This window comes from Oryx dammah, unplaced genomic scaffold (assembly GCF_014754425.2).
Source record: "Oryx dammah isolate SB20612 unplaced genomic scaffold, SCBI_Odam_1.1 HiC_scaffold_29, whole genome shotgun sequence".
NCBI classification, from domain to species: Eukaryota; Metazoa; Chordata; class Mammalia; order Artiodactyla; family Bovidae; genus Oryx; species Oryx dammah.
In genome coordinates this window covers 19,738,493-19,762,600 of record NW_024070213.1, presented here as the reverse complement: position 1 = coordinate 19,762,600, position 24,108 = coordinate 19,738,493, and the positions used below count along the sequence as shown (strand labels likewise).

At 39.2% G+C, this 24,108-nt stretch overlaps 1 protein-coding gene across 1 annotated transcript in view; it reads left to right on the top strand.

Annotated features, from left to right (window-relative positions):
• The window catches only part of LOC120858839 (C-type lectin domain family 7 member A-like), a 48,035-nt gene extending 37,858 nt beyond the window's left edge, over nt 1-10,177 (top strand). Inside the window, exons 5-8 of the mRNA XM_040235177.1 lie at nt 3,123-3,272; nt 5,340-5,491; nt 6,943-7,049; nt 9,508-10,177. Coding sequence (XP_040091111.1) covers nt 3,123-3,272; nt 5,340-5,491; nt 6,943-7,049; nt 9,508-9,640 — 542 coding nt within the window. The 3' untranslated portion in view covers nt 9,641-10,177. The remainder of the gene's footprint in view (nt 1-3,122; nt 3,273-5,339; nt 5,492-6,942; nt 7,050-9,507) is intronic.
• Nucleotides 10,178-24,108: the final 13,931 nt, after the last annotated feature.

Sequence of the window (24,108 nt, the reverse complement as noted above, 5' to 3'; positions counted from 1 at the left end):
TTAATATGATATTTATCTCTCTGTTTCTGACTTACTTCACTCTGTGTAATAAGTTCTAGGTTCATCCACCTCAGGACTGACTCAAATCCATTTCTTTTTATGGCTGAGTAATATTCCATTGTGTATATTTACCACAACTCCTTTGTCCATTCATCTGTTGATGGACATCTAGTTTTCTTCCATGTTCTAGCTATTGTAAGTAGTGCTGCAATGAACAGTGGGGTACATGTGTGTATTTCAGTTTTGGTTTCCTCAGGGTATATGCCTAGAAGTAGGATTGCCGGGTCATACAGTGGTTTTATTCCTAGTTTTTTTTTTTAATGAATTTCCATACCATCTTCCATAGTGTTTGTATCAATTTACATTCCCACCAACAATGCAAGAGGATTCCCTTTCCTCCACACATTCTCCAGCATTTATTGTTTGTAGACGTTTTGATGGCAGCCATTCTGACTGGTGTGAGGTGATATTTCCATTGTGGGTTTGATTTGCATTTCTCTAATAGTGAGTGATAAGAAAGCCTTCTTCAGTGATCAATGCAAAGAAATCGAGGAAAACAACAGAATGGGAAAGACTAGAGAGCTCTTCAAGAAAATTAGAGATACCAAGGGAACATTTCATGCAAAGATGGGCTTGATAAAGGACAGAAATGGTATGGACCTAACAGAGGCAGAAGATATTAAGAGGTGGCAAGAATACACAGAAGAACTGTACAATAAAGATCTTCATGACCCGGATAATCATGATGGTGTGATCACTCATCTAGAGCTAGATATCCTGGAATGTGAAGTCAAATGGGCCTTAGCAAACATCACTACAGACAAAGTTAGTGGAGGTGATGGAATTCCAGTTGAGCTATTTCAAATCCTGAAAGATGATGCTGTGAAAGTGCTGCACTCAATATGCCAACAAATTTTGACAACTCAGCAATGGCCACAGGACTGGAAAAGGTCAGTTTTCATTCCAATCCTGAAGAAAGGCAATGCCAAAGAATGCTCCAACTACCGCACAATTGCACTCATCTCACACGCTAGTAAAGTAATGCTCAAAATTCTCCAAGCCAGGCTTCAGCAATACATGAACCGCAAACTTCCAGATGTTCCAGCTGGTTTTAGCAAAGGCAGAGGAACGAGAGGTCAAATTGCCAACATCTGCAAGAGAGTTGGAAAAAGCAAGAGAGTTCCAGAAAAACAACTATTTCTGCTTTATTGACTATGCCAAAGCCTTTGACTGGGTGGATCACAATAAACTGTGGAAAATTCTGAAAGAGATGGGAATACCAGACCACCTGACCTGCCTCTTGAGAAATCTGTATGAAGGCCAGGAAACAACAGTTAGAACTGGACATGGAACAACAGACTGGTTCCAAATAGGAAAAGGAATCTGTCAAGGCTGTATATTGTCACCCTGCTTATTTAACTTATATGCAGAGTACATCATGAGAAACGCTGGGCTGGAAGAAGCACAAGCTGGAATCAAGATTGCCGGGAGAAATATCAATAACCTCAGATATGCAGATGACACCACCCTTATAGCAGAAAGTGAAGAGGAGCTAAAAAGCCTCTTGATGAAAGTGAAAGAAGAGAGTGAAAATGTTGGCATAAAGCTCAACATTCAGAAAACAAAGATCATGGCATCTGGTCCTATCACTTCATTGGAAATAGATGGGGAAACAGTGGAAACAGTGTCAGACTTTATTTTTGGGGCTCCAAAATCATTGCAGATGGTGATTGCTGCCATGAAATTAAAAGACGCTTACTCCTTGTAAGACAAATTATGATCAACCTAGATAGCACATTCAAAAGCAGAGACATTACTTTGCCGACTGAGGTCCATCTAGTCAAGGCTATGGTTTTTCCAGTAGTCATGTATGGATGTGAGAGTTGGACTGTGAAGAAGGCTGAGCACCGAAGAATTGATGGTTTTGAACTTGGTGTTGGAGAAGACTCTTGAGAGTCCCTTGGACTGCAAGGAGATCCAATCAGTCCATTCTAAAGGAGATCAGCCCTGGGATTTCTTTGGAAGAAATAATGCTAAAGCTGAAACTCCAATACTTTGTCCACCTCATGGGAAGAGTTGACTCATTGGAAAAGACTTTCATGCTGGGAGGGATTGGGGGCAGGAGGAGAAGGGGACGACAGAGGATGAGATGGCTGGATGGTATCACTGACTCGATGGACATGAATCTGAGTGAACTCTGGGAGTTGGTGATGGACAGGGAGGCTTGGCATGCTGCAGTTCATGGGGTCACAAAGAGTCGAACACGACTGAGCGAGTGAAATGAATAATGAGTGATGTTGAGCATATTTTCATATGTTTGTTAGCCATCTGTATGTCTTCTTTGGAGAAATGTCTATTTAGGTCTTTTTTCCACTTTTTGATTGGGTTGAGAAACTTCATTCTTTATGTTCAATTTTATCTAAACATTTTGTCTTTTCCTAAAAGGAGAGTCAAGGTTAAGACTAATGAGATAATCACATTCTGACATCAAAAACATTCTTATTTCCAGATGTTTCTCTGGACTTGAGAAAAAAATATTCATGAATCCAAAGAAGAAAGTCTTTTTAAATATTAAGTTTAAGTTTTTAATTTTTTATATGAAATATAATTGATGTTCAATATTGTGTTAGTTTCAGGTGATATTTGCATGGCTTTCCAGGTGGCGCTTGTGTTAAAGAACCCGCCTGCCAATGCAGGAAACAAAAGAGACACGGGTTCGATCCTTAGGTCAGGAAGATCCCTGGAGGAGGAAATGGCAACCCTCTCCAGTATTCTTGCCTGGAGAATTCCATGGACCGAGGAGCTTGGCATGCCGATGGGGTCACAAAGAGTCAGAGACAATTGAGTGACTAAACAGCAACACAACCTTTTTATATTGCTGTTTAGTCTTGTGAAGGGGAATAAAGTCAGGAATGAATTATGTTGACATTTGATGATTTCACTCTTTCATATAGTTTCTAAAATGTGAGAAACAAAATTGAAATTATGGGAGAAGATTTTAAATTTTTTTTCTGATTTTTAATGTTATATATATATTTTCTTCATTTTGAAAATGAAAATTTTAGTGTAACAAGTTTATATTTTACCTTTTAAACTAACTGTCTTCTGCTGATGATTTTCAGATTTTCAAAATTCTTTTAATTATCAGAACATGTTGGATAATGACCCACAGAAATATGATCAGAATATGTTGGATAATGACACGCAGGAATATGAGAAAGCCAGGACTCCTGTGAAAAACAAATGCTTTTCAAAGGATTGGTTAAACTCAGGTACGTAGTAACATACAAGCACTCATAATTAAAAATTGGTATAATGAATTATTGCCAGGCAATCTCCATTTTATTATTAAACTCATTATCTACAAAAGTGAAGTATGGTTGAGATATTTTTCATTCAAGAAGATACAATTTCTTGCCACATGGTCTGCCTGCATCTTTGAACTGTAGATAATCAAAATTTAGTAGTTTCTGTTTATTGGTCTGTCAGTTAACTGACTTTGAAAATAAGAAGTGAAATAATTTTTGAGTTTCTTTCAGAGTCATATCAATCAGCAAAGGAAATCTTTCAGTGCCTTTAATTTATATACCATGCATAAGATATAGTATAATTACCTAGTAGTTTCCTGCTTCTTTATAAGACAATATTTTCCACTGATCCTTTGTGAAATGACACTGTCTTATGTCACTTCCCAGGTGGCTCAGTGGTAAAGAATCCACCTGCCAATGCAGGAGATGTGGGTTCAATTGTTGGGTTGGGAAGATCTGGAGAAGGAAACGGTCACCCTTCCTACTATTCTTGCCTGGGAAATCCCATGGATAGAGGAGCCTGGCAGGCTCCTTGGGGTTGCATGGGATTGCAAAAACAGTCGGATAAGGCTTAAGGGACCAAATAGCAACAACTGTCCTATATATCACTTTGCTAACTCAAGTCCCTTGAAACATATCCCAACTCCTGACTTGGTCATATGGGTAAAATTTACCTTGCAAGCAATCCCATCCTATCTCTCAAAGTCATGGATAACCTGAAAATTCAGAGAGCTTCCCTGAGGTTTCTCCAGGCCAACAGTCAATTCAATAAGACTCTTATCTATATCCATGTACTAGTTTTTATAAGCACTCTGGTGGGACTTTATCCTTCTGTCTGTTTTGCTTAGCATTAGCAACTAGTTGCTTAAAATATTCTTGCTAGAATATAATTTAGTTACTTTGGTTTTGTCTTCTATGAAAATACTTTAAAGATGCTTTTTCAGTAACTATATCTTTTTGTTCTTACATTTTTCAGATGGTAAAACTTGATGGGTAGGAGAAAGGAGAAATGAATTCTTTTCTTTCTTTAAACTAATAATTGCTGTTGTTGTGGTTTAGTCACTAACTCGTGTCCAGCTGTTTGTAACCTTATGGACTGTAGCCCACCAGGTTCCTCTGTCCATGGAATTTCCCAGACAAGAATACTGGAGTGGGTTACCATTTCCTCATCCAGGGGAATCTTCTTGATGCTGGGATCAAACCTGTCTCTTTTGTCCCCGCATTGGCATGCAAATACTTTACCATTGACCCACCAGGGAAGCCCAAACTAATAATCACTGTACTTTGATGAAGCTAGAGAGTTCCTGGAGGAAAGCATTGTTAGTATTGATACAAAAATTAAATATCAAAAGCAATACAGTTTTTTCCCTCTTAAATATTTCCTACTCTTGCATTCATGTCCTGGTGCCCATGGCATCCTGGAGAAAACTTTGCAGAAAAAGAAAAGTACTCTTTGCCTCTTGATGACAGATACGTTATTTTGCATTTTGAGTTAGCAGTGATGTCCTCAGAGCTCATGGAAAGTAATAAGACCTGTAGAGCTGGGGAGGATGTCTGGAGCAAAACTTTCTGGGAAGAGAATTCAGTTCAGTTCAGTTCAGTTCAGTCGCTCAGTCGTGTCCACCTCTTTGTGACCCCACGAATCGCAGCACGCCAGGCCTCCCTGTCCATCACCAACTCCCGGAGTTCACCCAAACTCATGTCTATCGAGTTGGTGATGCCATCCAGCCATCTCATCCTCCGTCGTCCCCTTCTCCTCCTGCCCCCAATCCCTCCCAGCATCAGAGTCTTTTCCAATGAGTCAACTCTTCGCATGAGATGGCCAAAGTATTGGAGTTTCAGCTTTAGCATCAGTCCTTCTAAAGAACACCCAGGACTGATCTCCTTTAGAATGGACTGGTTGGATCTCCTTGCAGTCCAAGGGACTCTCAAGAGTCTTCTCCACCACCACAGTTCAAAAGCACCAATTCTTTGGTTCTCAGCTTTCTTCACAGTCCAACCTAACTTCAAAACTTTTTTTTTTTTTTTAAGAAAAGTCCAGAGAAGAATACAAAAACAAATGGTCTTGCTGTGAAAAGAAATGCTACTATTTTTCTAACATAGATAAAACCTTTGAAGAGAGTCGGAAATTCTGCACCAACCAGGGCTCCCATCTATTGAAGATAGAAGATGAGGATGAACAGGTAATGAGTTCTAAAGTTGGAAATTTTTCCCATATTTTTTTGTTTGCAAGGAGAAAATTGCTCAAAATTTTTAAAGAACATTTGAAAATCATGTGTTTGTTAAATGACAATGACTTATCTTTTCAAGTCAAATAGAAAACTTCATAGTAAATAAAAAGAATCCCTTGTTGGGAATTACAGCGTCTCAGTTTTAGTTTTGTCTCAGAAAAAACATTAAGCTCTGGTAAGGATGTTGTGTATCTGCTCTAGGAAGCAAGCTGAAGTTTCTGAACAAAAAGGCGTCTCTCATGAAACCATCATGGGAGTTGCCCTTTTTTCATGTTGCTCTGTTTTGAAGTCCTTTAATAATAATGGATCTTTTAATATGTTGATACTTTTGGCACATATTGGAGTGGGTTCAGTTCAGTTCAGTCGCTCAGTCGTGTCCGACTCTTTGCAACCCCATGAATCGCAGCACGCCAGGCCTCCCTGTCCATCACCAACTCCCGGAGTTCACTCAGACTCACGTCCATCGAGTCAGTAATGCCATCCAGCCATCTCATCCTTTGTCGTCCCCTTCTCCTCCTGCCCCCAATCCCTCCCAGCATCAGAGTCTTTTCCAATGAGTCAACTCTTCGCATGAGGTGGCCAAAGTACTGGAGTTTCAGCTTTAGCATCACTCCTTCCAAAGAAATCCCAGGGCTGATCTGCGTCAGAATGGACTGGTTGGATCTCCTTGCAGTCCAAGGGACTCTCAAGAGTCTTCTCCAACACCACAGTTCAAAATTCACAGTCCAACTCTCACATCCATACATGACCACAGGGAAAACCATAGCCTTGACTAGACGGACCTTAGTCGGCAAAGTAATGTCTCTGCTTTTGAATATGCTATCTAGGTTGATCATAACTTTTCTTCCAAGGAGTAAGCGTCTTTTAATTTCATGGCTGCAATCACCATCTGCAGTGATTTTGGAGCCCCCCAAAAATAAAGTCTGACACTGTTTCCACTGGTAGCCCTTCGTTTCTCCAGGGGATCTTCCCAACCCAGGGATCAAACCCGCGTCTCTTGTGTTTCCTTCCACGAGGGAAGTGGAAGGAATGATTAGGCAATAATAAGTAGTTCTAATTGAAAATATATTAAAAAAAAAGATTTTGGTAAAAATCAAATTATAATTGTTTGTGTTCACATTATTTTCTTTTATTTTGTATAAAGGTATAGCCAATTAACACACAATGTTGTGGCAGTTTCAGGTGAACAGCAAAGGGACTCAGCCAAATATACACATGTATCCACGCTCCCCCAGACTTCTCTCTCATTCAGGCTGCCACATAACATTGAGCAGAGTTCCATGTTCTAGGACCTTCTTGGTTATCCATTTTAAATATGGCAGTGTGTGTTCACACTATTTTCATCTTTTATTGTTAGAAAAAAGGCTGGGGATTAAATTACATGTAGGGTTCTTCCTTTGCAGAATTTTGTTCAGTCTTTGGTGTCTTATTTTTATTGGATTGGATTATCTCGAAAAGGAAGTGTCAGCCCCTGGATGTGGGAAGACGGTTCCTTGATACAATATAAACTGTAAGTATCCAAAACACCTGAAAGCTTCAGTTTACTTAACTATGGAAATGAATTGCAGAGATAAGTTTCATTAAGCAAGATTTTCTGACCTCAAGAGCAATTCTAAGACTAATTTTAATTTTGTAAAATATCCTTGGCATTAGAAAAAACACTGCTGACTTACATGCTTCTGAACTTGTATTCATGCGGTTTCCTCAACCAGTAACACTTTCAGTTAAAATTTATTTTCTCTTTGAAGTCATTCTTGATCTCCTGCTTTGAAATTAGTTCCCCTTTTATGCTCCTAATTAGCATTTTGTTTTCTTTTACCATCTCATATCCAATCTAGAATATTCTGTCTCTCATCTTTTGTTAATCCACAGCACACAACACATAATATTTGATGGTTGCTTAACAACTTAAAAATTATCAATATGGATATTAATGAATTTTCTAGACATAATTAGAGGGTAGCTGGAAATGTAGGGTTTCGGTGACTAGTTGCTGTTGTTGTTGTTTTAGTAGCTAGGTTGTTGTGACTTTGGAATCCTATAGCTGTGACTCTGTAGCCTGCCAGGCTCCTCTGTCTGTGGGATTTCCCAGGCAAGAATACTGGAGTGGCTTGCCATTTCCCCTTCCAGGGAATCTACCCCATCCAGGTATCAAGCCAGTGTCTCCTGCATTGGCAGGCAGATTCTTTACCGCTTAACCACCAGGGAAGCCCTCAGTGACTTGTTCCAAGGTCTAAATCAAATATCTTCACTGTTTATCTAGATTTCCTCACTGTCTAGCAAAGCCCATTTCATGTTACAAATAATACACCATTAAGAAACAATCTGAAAATGAATTGGATTGGACTCAGTGTACTATGTTTTTCCCCATTTTTCATGATGTAGTTTTCTATGATAATTTTTAAGATTATATACATCCCCCCCCAGATACTATTAATAAATAAACTAAAAAAGTCTTAACAACTATTAATGGCAGAGATGGGCTGAGGACTAGGTCACCTACTTCTGAATTTGGTCCTTTTTACACTACACTAGTATTTAGAGTGCTTTTTTATTTGCTGTAATAAAGATTTGTTCCAAATTTGCAGTTAATCACATGAGATACACTCTTTTATATTTCTGCACATTTGTATATACTATATCCTTTATCTGGATTCTCTGTAGTTCCACTCTTCATCTGGTTAGATCCTAGTCATTAATTTAGTTTATTTTTAGTTGCTTGATAGCTCAGTCAGTAAAGAATCTGTCTGCAATGCAGGAGACCAGGGTTTGATTCCCGGGTCAGGAAGATGCCCTGGAGAAGGAAATGGCAACCCACTCCAGTATTCTTGCCTAGAAAATCCTGTGGACACAGGAGCCTAGCGGGGTACAGTTCATGGGGTCAGAAGAGTTGAACATGACTTATCTACTAAACCACCACCACTATAGTTCCTTTATGATGCTGTGTTAGTTTCTAATGTGCAGAGAATTCAATCAGCTACATATATACATAAATCTCACATAAACACAAATTCCCTCCTTTTTGGATTTCTTTCCCACAGAGCATTGAGTAGGGTTCCCTGTGCAATACAGGAGGTTCTTATTAGTTACCTATTTTATACATAGTAGTAATAGTGTATATATGTTACTCCTAACCTCCCAATTCATCCCACCCAGCCCCCTTTTCCCTTTGGTGTCCATATGTTCGTTCTCTACGTCTGTGTCTCTATTTCTACCTTGTAAATAAGATCATATTTACCAATGTTTTCAGATTCCATATATGTGTGTTAATGTACAATATATGTGTTTTTTTCTTTATGACTTTCTCCATTCTGTATGACAATCTCTAGGTTTATTCATGTCTCTGCAAATGACCCAATTTCATTCTTTTTTATAGCTGAGTAATATTTTATGGTATATATGTACTATATCTTGTTTATCCATTCCTCTGTTGATGGACATTTAGGTTATTTCCACATCCTGGCTATGCTGCAATGAACATTGGGTGCATGCATCTTTTTGAATTATGGTTTTCTCTGGGTCACTAATTTATGAGATAATTATACCATTTATTTATTTGTGCATGTATTGATTTAATCATTCATAAACTATGCATCACATTCTACGCAGGGGCTCTGCACTAAGTGGTATGTCTTCCTTAAGAGTCAGCTAAAATCTTCCCACATCAAAACTGTGTTCTCTGGAAAACTCTTTCCCCCTTGTCTGAGTTAGAAGCCACTCTTCTGTGCCAAATAAATGCATCTTTCCCTCCCTTTGTGTAAACTTCTTGAGGACAGAAATAGATTTACTCTGTATCTGCATTCCAGAATCTTGGTAATATGATAATATTTTAGAAATGTTTGTTAAGTGGATAAACAGAGAGATAGCTAAACATATAACTCCCTCCTTGTCTATAGTAGTATACCTACTGGAAATATGATTTATGTCTGAATATTAGACTCAATTTTTGTTTTTCCCCTCTTCAACAGAAATCTGTGGAATTCAAAAATAAACAACAACTGTGCATATGTCACAGGAACCAAAGTAGCTGCCACAGTGTGCACCAAGCAGTTTTTCTTTATTTGTGAGAAGAATTATACTAATGTTGATCTCAAACTGTAAGAAGATAAATGAAGTTGTCGACATTCTGGTGCATCCACCTGTCACCTGCAAGATGCAAGTAAATGTGTTCCTGACACTGGTCTGTTATTAAGTTAATTGCATATGTAAGATAACTTGTAAATTTGATGTAGATGCTTTAAATGTTGGAACTTCATCTGCATGGGGAAGGGGTTGACAAGCACCTTCTTTGACTTGATTTCAGGTGGAATTAATTTTGATGGAAAGATGAAGATTTAATTCAGAAACTATTAGTGATATTCTTTTCCTCTATTTCGGTTGGATTTTCCTGCAACATATGGTATCCCTCATATATATTGTGAAGAAATAGTCCATACACAGAGCTATTTTTTAACTGATGCTCAGGAAATCAAGGTGAAACATGATATGACTATGTACATTCATTTTTATTTTTTCTGAGCAGTATATTTGTACTTTCAGAGAGGATGAGTAATTTCTGCACTTCTGCTTTATCACTTTTGAAATTCAAGATTTTCACAATTAATGTAAGAATTCATAGTTGAAAAATAAAAAAATATAAAAAAATAGAAGCACATTGAATAAAAACTGATTCCATAATCCTTTCTCCTAATTTTTTGCCTTTCCAGTTACACTGTTAACATTTGGATTGTATCTTTCCAGACAGTTTTGGCTAGCATTTTGCTGTAGATAGTGTTACATGAAACTTTATTACATATACATCTCCGTGAATGTATTTGAATATTCTATAAAGTAGAAATAGAGAAGAGAAATTCCACGTCAAATAGTATGCATCTTATAAATCCTCAAGTATAGATTCTTTCTGCAAAAGCTGTTAATTAGTAGCCACATATACAATACATGTATCAGTTCAGTTCAGTTCATTTCAGTTGCTCAGCCGTGTCTGACTCTTTGTGACCCCATGAATCACAGCACGCCAGGCCTCCCTGTCCATCACTAACTCCCAGAGTTCACTCAGATACATGTATACATTTCTTCAAACCCTTACTAATATATTATATTATCAATTTTTAATAGACACAAATGTTCTTTTATTGTTTTAACTAATACTTCCAACATTACCTATGAGACAGAGCACTTGTTCTGTTACTTATTTGTCAATTATTCCATGGTTGGCTATTTTATTTCTTTTATTCATTGTTTTTCTATTTGTTTGTTTTCCTCCTTTTCTTTACTGATTATAGAAAGTAATTATAGATTACAATTACTGATTATAGAAAGTACTGATTATATCTTTTTGTATTTTCACTCAGTATATTTTTATTACCTTTCAACTTAATTTTTCATGATTTTTATCTTATGTATAATACATAAGACAATATTTTTCTTTTTTTATTATTTTAATTAATTTATTTTACTTTACAATATTGTATTGGTTTTGCCATACATTGACTTGAATCCACCATGAATGTACATGTGTTCCCCATCCTGAACCTTCCTCCCACCTTCCTCCCCATCCCATCCCTCTGGGTCATCCCAGTGCACCAGCCCCGAGCACCCTGTATTATGCACCAAACCTGGAGTGGTGATTCGTTTCACATATGAAATTTTACATGTTTCAATGCCATTCTCCCTTATCATCCCACCCTTGCCCTCTCCCAGAGTCCAAAAGACTGTTCAATACATCTGTGTCTCTTTTGCTGTCTCACATACAGGGTTATCGTTACCTTCTTTCTAAATTCCATATATATGCGTTGGTATACTGTATTGGTGCTTTTCTTTCTGGCTTACTTCACTTTGTATAATAGGCTCCAGTTTCATCCACCTCATTAGAACTGATTCAAATGTATTCTTTTTAATGGCTGAGTAATATTCCATTGTGTATATATATCACAGCTTTTTTATCCATTCATCTGCTGATGGACATCAAGAACACTTTCTAACACCATACACAAAAGTAAACTCAAAATGGATTAAAGATCTAAACGTAAGACCAGAAACTATAAAACTCCTAGAGGAAAACATAAGCAAAACACTCTCTGACATAAACCACAACAGGATCCTCTATGACCCACCTCCCAGAATATTGGAAATAAAAGCAAAAATAAACAAATGGGACCTAATTAAAATTAAAAGCTTCTGCACAACAAAGGAAACTATAAGCAAGGTGGAAAGACAGCCTTCAGAATGGGAGAAAATAATAGCAAATGAAGCAACAGACAAAGAATTAATCTCAAAAATATACAAGGAACTCCTGCAGCTTAATCCCAGAAAAATAAAAGACCTAATCAAAAAGTGGGCCAAAGAACTAAACAGACATTTCTCCAAAGAAGACATACAGATGGCTAACAAACACATGAAAAGATGCTCAACATCACTCATTATCAGAGAAATGCAAATCAAAACCACAATGAGGTACCATTTCAAGCCAGTCAGAATGGCTGCTATCCAAATGTCTACAAGCAATAAATGCTGGAGAGGGTGTGGAGAGAAGGGAACCCTCCTTCACTGTTGGTGGGAATGCAAACTAGTACAGCCACTATGGAGAACAGTGTGGAGATTCCTTAAAAAACTGGAAATAGATCTGCCTTATGACCCAGCAATCCCACTGCTGGGCATACACATCGAGGAAACCAGAACTGAAAGAGACATGTGTACCCCAATGTTCATCGCATCATAATAGCCAGGAATGGAAGTAACCTAGATGTCTATCAGCAGACGAATAGATAAGAAAGCTGTGGTACATATACACAATGGAGTATTTTTCTTTATCACACTTAGGATTCACGCTTCACTTAGGGAGGCTTTTTCTCTCTAAAATTTAAAATAATCTTTTATCTTTATATTATTTTAGGGAACTTTTAATTTCTGGAATAGGTGAAGGTTTCTATGTACTGAAGTAAACACTTACTTGAATTTTAAATAACATTAAATTTATTGAAGCACTTATCTCTTGGAAAACTAATATATCAAAGTGAAAATTTAGTGTATAGAACTCAAACATTTTTCCTTTTTTTTTAAACTTTTAATTTTATAGTGAAGTGTAGCTGATTAACAATGTGACAGTTTCAGGTGACAGCAACGGGACTCAGCCACACATATACATGTACCCAGTTCAGTTCGATTCAGTCACTCAGTCATGTCCAGCTCTTTCTGATCCCATGGACTGCAGCACACCAGGCCTCTCTGTCCATCACCAATGCCTGGAGTTTACTCAAACTCGACTCCATTGAGTCAGTGATGCCATCCAGCCAGTTCATCCTCTGTCATCCCCTTCTCCTCCTGCCCTCAGTCTTTCCCAGCATCAGGGTCTTTTCCAATGAGTCAGCTCTTCACATCACGTGGCCAAAGTATTGGAGCTTCAGCTTTAACATCATTCCTTCCAATGAACACCCAGGACTGATCTCCTTTAGAATGGACTGGTTGGATCTCCTTGCAGTCCAAGGGACTCTCAAGAGTCTTCTCCAACACCAAGTTCAAAATCATCAATTCTTCAGTGCTCAGCTTTTTTTACAGTCCAACTCTCACATCCATATATGACTACTGGTAAAGCCATAGTCTTGTCTAGACAGACCTTTGTTGACAAAGTAATGTCACTGCTTTTTAATATGCTGTGTAGATTTGTCATAATTTTCCTTCTGATGAGTAAGCATCTTTTAATTTCATGGCTGCAGTCACCATCTGCAGTGATTTTGGAGCTCCCCCAAATAAAGTCTGTCACTGTTTCCACTCTTTCCCCATCTATTTACCATGAAGTGATGGGACCAGATGCCATGATCTTAGTTTTCTGAATGTTGAGTTTTAAGCCAACTTTTTCACTTTCTTCTTTCACTCATCAAGAGGGTCTTTAGTTCTTTTTCACTTTCTGCTATAAGGGTGGTGTCATCTGCATATCTGAGGTTACATGTGTCCATTCTCCCCCAAACTCCCCTCCCCCTTAGGCTGCCATATAACGTTTAGCAGTGTTCCTTGTGCTATATAGTAGGTCCTCATTGGTTATCGATTTTAAATATAGCGGTGTGTACATGTCGATCCCAAACTCTCTAACTATCCCTGTAGAATTCAGATATTTTAAAGCAGAGTCTTTCACAGAAGACCAATTAGCAGCTACTTACAGACAACACATTATGACAAAAATCCCAGAAGACAGGGCAAAAGCTCAGGTACTCCACTGGTTCACAGAGATGGAGAAGGATTGCACAGAGGATGAGAAGAATGGTCACAGTCTGACCACTTGTCCCTCCCCCAGATCAGCATTGCAGAGGGTCTTCCTGAGCCTACAACTTCTCCCAGTGGGTAAAAAGAGCCCAAGGTGGACATCCAGCTTCCCAGCATTGTGGATCACTTCCTGGGTGATTCATCTGGGTCTTGCATCAAGAAGATGCAAGAATCTGTGGGGCTTCAGCATGGACATCAGATTGAAACAGAGAAAGGACATGGAGCTTAGTGGTGGAGCAACCAGCACTTACTGGAGCAAGCAGCATTTGCATCTCGGCAAACCATACGTCTCCTCACGGTGGTGCCTGAGTAGAGATCCCAGCCAGCAGCTGAGTCCATTTGTACAGGGGCTTCTCTGGTGGCTCATTTGGTAAGAAATCTGCCTGCAATGCAGGAGACCTTGGTTCGATCCCTGGGTTGGGAAGATCCCCTGGAGGAACGCACGCATTCTTGCTTGGAGAATCCCAGTAGACAGAGGAGCCTGGTGGGCTAGAGTCCATGGGGTCACAAAAGTCAGACACAACTGAGCAACTAAGCACACACACACACACTCCAAACTCCACGATCTAATGCCTGATGACATGAAGTGGAACTGATGTAATAATAAGAGAAATAAAGTGCACCAAAAATGCAATGTGCTTGAATCATTTTGAAACCATCCCCTCCACCCCAGTCCATGAAAAAATTATCTTTGTGAAATGCCCCTGGTGCCAAAAAGGTTGGGGACCAGTGTAATTTGAAGATATAAGATGAGGCTCTGTCTGCCAGAGAATTCCCTGTTTAGTTCTCCTAATTTGGGCCTCTAAATAACAAAATTATTGGAAGGACTGATGCTGAAGCTGAAACTCCAATACTTTGGCCACCTGATGTGAAGACCTGACTCATTTGAAAAGACCCTGATGCTGGGAAAGATTGAAGGCGGGGGAAGTGGATGATAGAGGATGAGATGGTTGGATGGCATCACTGACTCAATGGACATGAGTTTGAGTGAACTCCAGGAGTTGGTGATGGACAGGGAAGCCTGGTGTGCTGCAGTCCATGGGGTTGCAAAGAGTCAGACACAACTGAGTGACTGAACAACAACAAACGACAAGATGTGCAGGCTTGTTCTACTGTCTCTCTCAGATTGCATAGCCCCCCTACTGTTGAATAAGCCCCCAGGCCCACCCAACCAGTAAACGTAACCATAGGGTCTGGGAAGTTGTGTAGTTCAAGCCTAGTCTGCCTACAGTGGCAATTGAGGAGCCAATCCAGCCAGTAGAGCTGAGCTGATGGCCCTGTCTGACCAGGATGATTAGTGCAAAATTCTGCCTCATTTGGGTCTCCAGCTGACCAGTTGACCCTTTCTTTGAGCCTGATTTGTCACCCTGCTTGAACAGGAAAGTGGGTTTGTGGCTCTATGTATTTCAAAGAGTAGCTTTGAGTCCCACTCAACAATGCCTGACCAAAGCATCCAGGAGTCTGCATAGCCCACCCCACAGCCTGGTTTGAAGTAAATGCCTGAGCATAGAGCACAGCCCATCTGAGCTGAGCAGCTCTGCCCATTTGCTTCACCTGTGAGGGGATCCCAATCAACAGTCCCTCCCAATTTGGGTCCCCAGCCAAGAAGCTGTTGTCCTATGCCTCTGACTGGATTGGAAACAGATTGAAAGATGGTCTATGGCTGAAGATAGCCTCTAGCTCCAGCCAACCAGGAAGCCTAATCAGAACATCTGGCAACCAGTATAGCTTATCCCATAGCCCATCTTATGATAACACTTAAGCAGAAAGCCTAGGCAGTGCTTCTGCCCACCTGCAAAGCTGAGTCAGTGGCCCCATCTGGCTGAGAAGTTTGGTGGGCAGCTCTACCAGATGTAGGTACCCAGTTATTGAGCTGCATTGCTATGGTCCTCAATTCAGGCCCTGCCCAGGCAGGCAAGCAAGTTTACAGACCGGCCCAGCAGCTGAGTAGAACTCATAATCCCACTCAACTAGGAAGTCTGAACAGAGTGTCTGAGCATCCACAGAGCCCATCTTACAATTGCCTGGGCCAAAAATTAAGGTACTAGTCCTATTCAACTGCTCTCAGCCACTGGCATCATGCAACCTCAGAGCTCAGGGAATCCCCTTGCCCAAATAGAAACCCCAGTGGCAAGCCTTGCCTGACTAAGAATGCTCTCAGCTGACCCATCCAGAACCCCAAGCTGAGCTGACTGATGTAGGATGATCTCTTCCAAATGAAGCATGTAAAGTCTGGATGAGAAGATGGCTTATTCAACTGTGCAGATACCAAGAATAATGGATGATAAAGAATCAGGTAAACATGACATCAATAAGGGAAAATAGTATAGCTTGAATAACTGACCCCAAAGATATGAAGATCTATGAACCATCTGACAAAGAATTAAAAAATAATCCTCTTAAGGAAATTTTGTGGCCTATAATAACACATGGATGGACAACAAACAAAATCAGGAAAACTGCATTAAAAAAGAAAACAAGAAATTCAAAAGAGAAATTGAACTCATTAAAAAGAAGTCCTAAACAAAAGTTTTAGAATTTAATAATACAATGACTAATCTGAAGAACTCAGTAAAGAACTTCAACTTCATTTGACAAAACAGCCAACAGAAAATAATCAATAAACTGGAAGATAGGTCATTTGAAATTATCCAGTCAGAGAAGCAAAAATAAAATATAAGGAGTAAAGAAAACCTGCTGCTGCTGCTGCTGCTGCTAAGTGGCTTCAGTCGTGTCTGACTCTGTGCGACCCCATAGACGGCAGCCCACCAGGCTTCCCCGTCCCTGGGATTCTCCAGGCAAGAACCCTGGAGTGGGTTGCCATTTCCTTCTCCAGTGCATCAAAGTGAAAAGTGAAAGTGAAGTCGCTCAGTCGTGTCTGACTCTTTGCGGCTCCGTGGACTGCAGCCTACCCGGCTCCTCTGTCCATGGGATTTTCCAGGCAAGAGTACTGGAGTGGGGTGCCATTGCCTTCTCCTAAAGAAAGCCTATGGGACTTTAGATTCCTAGATGGCTCAGTGGTAAAGAATCGCTTGCAATGCAGGAGACACAAGTTTGACCCCAAGGTCGGGAAGATCCCCTGGAGAAGGAAATGGTAACCCACTCCAGTATTCTTGCCTGGGAAATCCCATGGACAGAGGAGCCTGGCAGGCTACAGTCCGTGGATTCTCAAAAGAGTCAGAGAGTATGTAGCAACTGAATAACAACAAAAACAAGAAGACACGTTATAAATAAATTGCCAAAAGTTGAAGACAAAGAAAGAATTTGGAAGGAAATCAAAAGAAAAGCAACTCATTACATAAAGGAAACCCCTACAAGACAACAGGTGGATTTCTCAAAAGAAATTTTGCATGCCATGAGAGATTGGGATGACATCCAAACTGTTGAAATAAAAATTTTCAAGGATACTGTACCTGGTCAAGCTGTCCTCCAGAAATGAGGGAGAGATAACAAAGAAAATCTGAATGAATTCTTTATTTCTTGACTTGCGTTAACAGAAATCCTAAAGGAAGTTCTTCAAGAAGAAAAAAAAGTGAAAGTGAAGTCGCTCAGTCGTGTCCGACTCTTTGCGACCCGTGGACTATAGCCCACCAAGCTCCTCCATCCATGGGATTCTCCAGGTAAGATTAGTGGAGTAGGTTGCCATTTCTTTCTCCAGGGGATCTTCACGACCCAGGGATCAAACCCAGGTCTCCCACATTGCAGGCAGACGCTTTAACCTCTGCACCACCAGGGAAGCTGCCAGCTTAACCAGGGTCTTCCTAATACCCCATTCCATCTTAGAAGATCTCATTCTTGCCCCGGTCATGCCCTCACTTTAAAGACAGGCACCCTTTGAGGCTGACAGTTCAATTTGTATTGCGATTCAGCTAGAAGCAGGTTGAAATTCTGAATTTATTTTTTTGTGATCTCAGCTCTACAGGAGATATGGGTCTCCTTCAGGGCTCACATAGAGGTTATTGACGTGATGCTTACGTGACTGCACTATTTTACATTCCCTCCAACAGTGCACAGGATTCCAATTTTTCCACATCCTTGTCAACACTTACTATTAATATTTTGTTTTTTAAATAGATAAGGCAGAAAAATTGCCAGCAGAAGCAATAACTGGAGAAGGAAAATAAAAACGTCAATCTTTTGTTATTAAAGACATAACTGTAAGCAGAAATGATCCCAGATAATTTAAATTTTGATGTATCAATATATTAATTATCTCTTTGCCTTTTCATACTGTTCATGGGGGTGTCTTTGGCCACCTGATGCAAAGAGCCAGCTGAATGGGAAAGACCCTGATGCTGGACAGGAGGGCAAGAGGAGAAGTGGGTGACAAAGGATGAGATGGTTGGATGGCATCACCAACTCAATGGACATGAGTTTGAACAAACTTTAGGAGATGGTGAAGGATGGGGAAGTCTGGCCTGCTGCAGTTCATGGGGTTACGAAAAGTTGGACATGACTGAACAATAATGACCAACAACATGTTATTAAACAAAAATGATGTATGGAGACATTTTAAAGATCTGAAATAAAGCAAATTATCTCCCTTCATCTCTTTTGTTTTTTGTCATATGCATTCCTGTTTATTTGCTAGTTAACTCATTTTTCTCTTTTCCTTACATTCTAATATAACTAAGAATTTTGGACTGAATTTCTTCATACTCACCTAATTTTTACCAGCTTTAAAATGAAAAAAAAAAGTGAAATAGATGAAAACTGTTTATAAGAAATACATAATACAAAAATAAAAATTACAAACTTATTTTGGAAATTTATTTCAAAATTGTATGCACTCTGCCTGTTTCCTCCCCTATCAGGAATATTTCTCTCTTTATGTCTCATATTATTTCCTTATTAATTTGTTTCATCTTGAGGTTGAATCTTGGTTTCTACAAATGTATTGTCCTTTCAATCAAGGACAATAGTTTATCCTTTTTCTTTGATACTGGTTAGACTTGGTGGATGTAAAAATAGTGAAACACGATTTATAGTTTAGTGAGACAAGAAAGGCTAAATAAAACTGGACGAAAAAAGGAAGAATAGAAAACATTACAAAAAGCACTAAACATACATCGGTATTTTGGGTGTGAAGGTATGTGGGTGTTTTAGGGACAGGAAAGTGGGGGAAAACGTGTTTATAATCCAACAACTAAGAAAGGCCTCATTCTTTACTCAAAATAGTTAAAAAGATAACAAAAAATCCTCAAAGATGTGATATAGGCTGATAATATTTTATATTTTTACTTGCTGTAGATACTGTTGAAAAATATCCAAATCTATACAGTGAGAAAGATTTTCTAAAACCTATTATATATGTTTTAATTGCCATAAACCCAGAAGCCTATTTTAAAAGGCTTAGGATTGAATACCACTAATAATTGCTTTCCCTTGGTTGTTGTTCAGTCATTAGGTCCTGTCCGACTCTTTGTGACCCCATGGGCTGCAGTATGCCAGGTTTTGCTATCCTTTATTATCTCCTGGATTTTGCTGGAACTCATGTCTACTGAGTCAGGGATGCCATCCATCCATCTCATCCTTTGTCACCCCCTTCTCCTCCTGCCCTTATTCTTTCCCAGCATCAGGATCTTTTCTAATGAGTTGGCTCTTCGCATCAGGTGACCAAAGTATTGGTGTTTCAGCTTCAGCATTAATCTTCCAATGAATATTTAGGGTTGATTTCCTTTAGGACTGACTGGTTTGATCTCCTTGTTGTCATTGATGACTTACCCCAATTTGTTAGAAATACAGATGTATCGGTTGAGGCTTCCCTTGTGGCTCAGATGATAAAGAATCTGCCTGCAATGTGGGAGACCTGGATTTGATCCCTGGGTTAGGAAGATCCCCTGGAGAAGGAAATGGCAACCCACTCCAGTATTCTTGCTTGGTAAATTCCATGGACAAAGGAACCTGGTGGGATACAGTCCATGGGGCTTATTACTAGACAATAATAACCATAAAGTCTGTACAACTTTTAAAATCAGTGGAGACAACACATTACTGTAAACATACGTTAATTTTTTGAGTCAGTTTTCCAACTGGGATTTTTTTAATATAAATTTATTTATTTTAATTGGAGGTTAATTACTTTACAATATTGTATTGGTTTTGCCATACATCAACATGTTTTTTAAAAAATTAATTTTTTATTGGAGTACAGTTGATTTACAATGTGTTTCAGGCATGCAGTCGAATGAGTCAGCTATGCATATACGTGTATCTATTCTCTTACAAATTCTTTTCCCATTTATGTTTCTACAGACTATTGAGCAGTGTCAAAGTGAAAGAGGAGAGGGGAAAAGTTGGCTTAAAGCTCAACATTCAGAAAACTAAGATCATAGCATCCAGTCCCATCACTTCATGGCAAATAGATGGGGAAACAATGGAAACAGTGGCAGCGTTTATTTTTTGGGGCTCCCAAATCACTGGAGATGGTGACTGCAGCCATGAAATTAAAAGATGCTTACTCCTTGGAAGGAAAGTTATGACCAACCTGGACAGCATATTAAAAAGCATTTAAAATGCAAATCAAAACCACAATGAGGTACCACTTCACACCAGTCAGAATGTCTGCGATCCAAAAATCTGCAAGCAATAAATGCTGGAGAGGGTGTGGAGAGAAGGGAACCCTCCTACACTGTTGGTGGGGATGCAAACTAGTGCAGCCACTATGGAGAGCAGTGTGGAGATTCCTTAAAAAATTGCAAATAGAAATGCCTTATGACCCAGCAATCCCACTGTTGGGCATACACACAGAGGAAACCAGAATTGAAAGAGTCACATGTACCCCAATGTTCATCGCAGCACTGTTTATAATAGCCAGGACATGGAAACAACCTAGATGTCCATCAGTAGATGAATGGATAAGCAAGCTGTGGTACATATACACAATGGAGTATTACTCAGCCATTAAAAAGAATACATTTGAATCAGTTCTGATGAGATGGATGAAACTGGAGCTGATTATACAGAGTGAAGTGAGCCAGAAAGAAAAACACCAATACAGTATACTAACACATATATATGGAATTTAGGAAGATGGCAATGATGACCCTGTATGCAGGACAGCAAAAAAGACACAGATGTGTATAGCGGACTTTTGGACTCAGAGGGAGAGGGAGAGGGTGTGATGATTTGGGAGAATGGCATTGAAACATGTATAATATCATGTAAGAATCGAAATGCCAGTCTATGTCTGATGCAGGATATGACACGCTTGGGGCTGACGCGCGGGGATGACCCAGAGAGATGTTGTGGGGAGGGGGGTGGGAGGGGGGTTCATGTTTGGGAACACATGTACACCTGTGGTGGATTCATGTCAATCTATGCCAAAACCAATACAGAATTGTAAGTAAAAATTAAAAATAAATAAATACATAAAAAAAAGAGGAAAAAAAAAAAGCATTTAATATGCTTTTTTTTTAACCATTACTTTGACAACAAAGATCTCTCTAGTCAAGGCTATAGTTTTTCCAGTAGTCATGTATGGATGTAAGAGTTGGACTATAAAGAACACTGAGCACAGAAGGATTGATGTTTTTGAACTGTGGTGTTGGGGAAGACTCTTGAGAGTCCCTTGAACTGCAAGGAGATCCAACCAGTCCATCCTAAAGGAGATCAGTCCTGGATGTTCATTGGAAGGACTGATGTTGAAGCTCAAACTTCAATACTTTGGTCACCTGATGCAAAGACCTGACTCATTGGAAAAGACCCTGATGCTGGGAAAGATTGAAGGTGGGAGGAGAAGGGGATGACAGAGGATGAGATGGTTGGATGGTACTGACTCAATGGACATGAGTTTGGATAAACTCCGGGAGTTGGTGATGGACATGGAGGCCTGGCATGCTGCAGTTGATGAGGTCGCAAAGAGTTGGACTTGACTGAGTGACTGAACTGAACTGAAATGAAATTGTGCCATATAGTCGGTCCTTTATATATTTGAAATATACATATTTCAAATGAACAGTGTACTCATTAATTTTTTTTTCTTATTGTGATTGAAGTCAGATAGTGTAAAACATACTATTTTAACCATATTTAAGTGTACAATTCAGTGGTACTAAGTATATTTACATGGTCATGCAACTCTCCATTATCCATCTCCTGGATTTTCACCTTCCTAAAGTGAAACTGTGCCCATTAAATACTAACTTTCCATTCCCCCTCCCCATCCCTTATCCTCCAGCCCTGGCATCTACTAGTGTATCAGTACTTTCTGACTGTATGAATTTGTCTATTCTAGATACCTTGTGTAAGGGAATCAAACAATATTTGTCTGTACCTAATGTAAATTGGCTTCCCTGGTGGCTCAGTCATTAAAGCATCTGCCTGCAGTGCAGGAGACCTGGGTTCAATCCCTGGTTGGGAAGATCCCCTGTAGGATGAAATGGCAACACACTCTAGTATCCTGGCCTGGAGAGTTCCATGGACAGAGGAGCCTGGCAGGTTACAGTCCATGGGGTTCCAAAGAGTCAGACATGACTGAGCGATTTTCACTTTCATTTTCACAGTATATTGGAATGCATTTTTAAGGCTAACTGAATATTTGTCCTACAAGCAGATTGTACCTTTTTATTTACCCCTTCATGCTATACACAATACAGTGTGTACACGTTAATCAAACTCCCACTCTATCACCTTCTTCTGTTCTTCCCCCTGGTAACCATAAATTCTTTCTCTAAGTCTCTGAGTCTGTTTCTGCTTTGTAAGTAAGTTCATTTGTACCATTTTTTTTTTTTAAGATTTCACATATAAGTGTACAGATGAACGTGTTTCTGGGGCAGGAATAGAGACACAGAGGAAGAGAATGGGTGTGTTGACACAGTGGGAGGAGAGGGTGAGGAGAATTGGTAGATTAGAATCAACATATATACACTATCATGTAAGACAGCTAGTGAGAATCTGCTAAAAAGCACAGGTTGCTCAGCTCGGTGCTCTGTGATAATCAAGATGGGTGGGGGTGGGGTGGGGAGGGAGGAAGGTCCAGGAAGGAGGGAACATATGTATACATATAGCGGATTTGATACGTTGTACAGAGAAACTAACACAATATTGTAAAGAATTATATTGCAATAAAAAAGTTACTAAATACCACTAGTAGACTCCTTAAGTCTCCCAACAGACTACATTTGTGGGAAGGTATTCCCGATGCTGCTGAAGAGGATGAGGCTTCCAAAGTTAGCTGCCTCACTCACTCTTGCTACAGAGAAAGTCACAAGTATGAACTGCAGTCAGCTCTTACCACTGGATGATATCACTGCACTGAGAGCATTGAAATCATATGTATTCACCCCTACAATACATGTTCAAAGTCAATTTACTGTCTTAATTATACTTTACCAATAAGAATGCTATTTAGTTGCAAAACAAACAGTTATCAAATGCATTTCTGTTCAATGATACATTTTAGGATTGGAGAATTTGACATAGAAGGTGTAAATTGAGATGTACCACAGCCAAGTAGAGTAATTACATCCGTGAGCCTTGAAGTTCATGGCACACAAGTATGCCTAAAAAGTAAGCTTTGCCTTTATGAGAAAGTCCTCATGCATGGAGAATTTCTAGAACACTTTTCTTGTTGTCTTTATTTATGTCAGAAACCTCCTCCCCAAAAGCAAACCATTAGATCCTAGCAAAGAAAAATAAGTCAAAGACAAACATACAAGGACAAAAAATAGAAATTTTCATATGTGCTACCATTATTTAAAGAAGATAAGACAGTTTTGCTTTGGAGGCAATGGGGGAAGGAAACATAAACCATGGAAAAGTGCTTTTGAAAAGACTTCAAACAATACAGCTGACACAGAAGTGGGTTTTGGTTATTACTATACATTTCTAAGAAGAATTTTGAAGCATCGGACATAGGGGTCCTTTGATGCACAGATCAATGTGGTTGATAAAAAAAAAAACAACACTTTTATTCCTGTCTAACACATACTTCTAGGGTTAAATGGTGCATTGAACTATTCATTGAATTAAACAAATCATAATTTATAAATACATGCTCTGACAATTTTGACTATAACAAGAACAGATGATTTTTTACTCTGATGCCTTAAAAGGACTACATTCCACCCCACTCAACATTTTGAGCTTGTCGCTTTGTTTCTTTCTTGATTTCTATTTATTATTTAAACAGAAAATCTGCTTCTTTAGATAATTTAAAAAGAAGATAAGAAATAACTAGAAATCTATTATTATTCAAATTGGCCAGCCCAATCATGTATGTATTTATATTACTGCAATCTGTCAAGCAATGTGGTTATCAAAATGTTTGTTAAAGATATAAGTTGCTTGTGCACATTTTGACATATACTTAT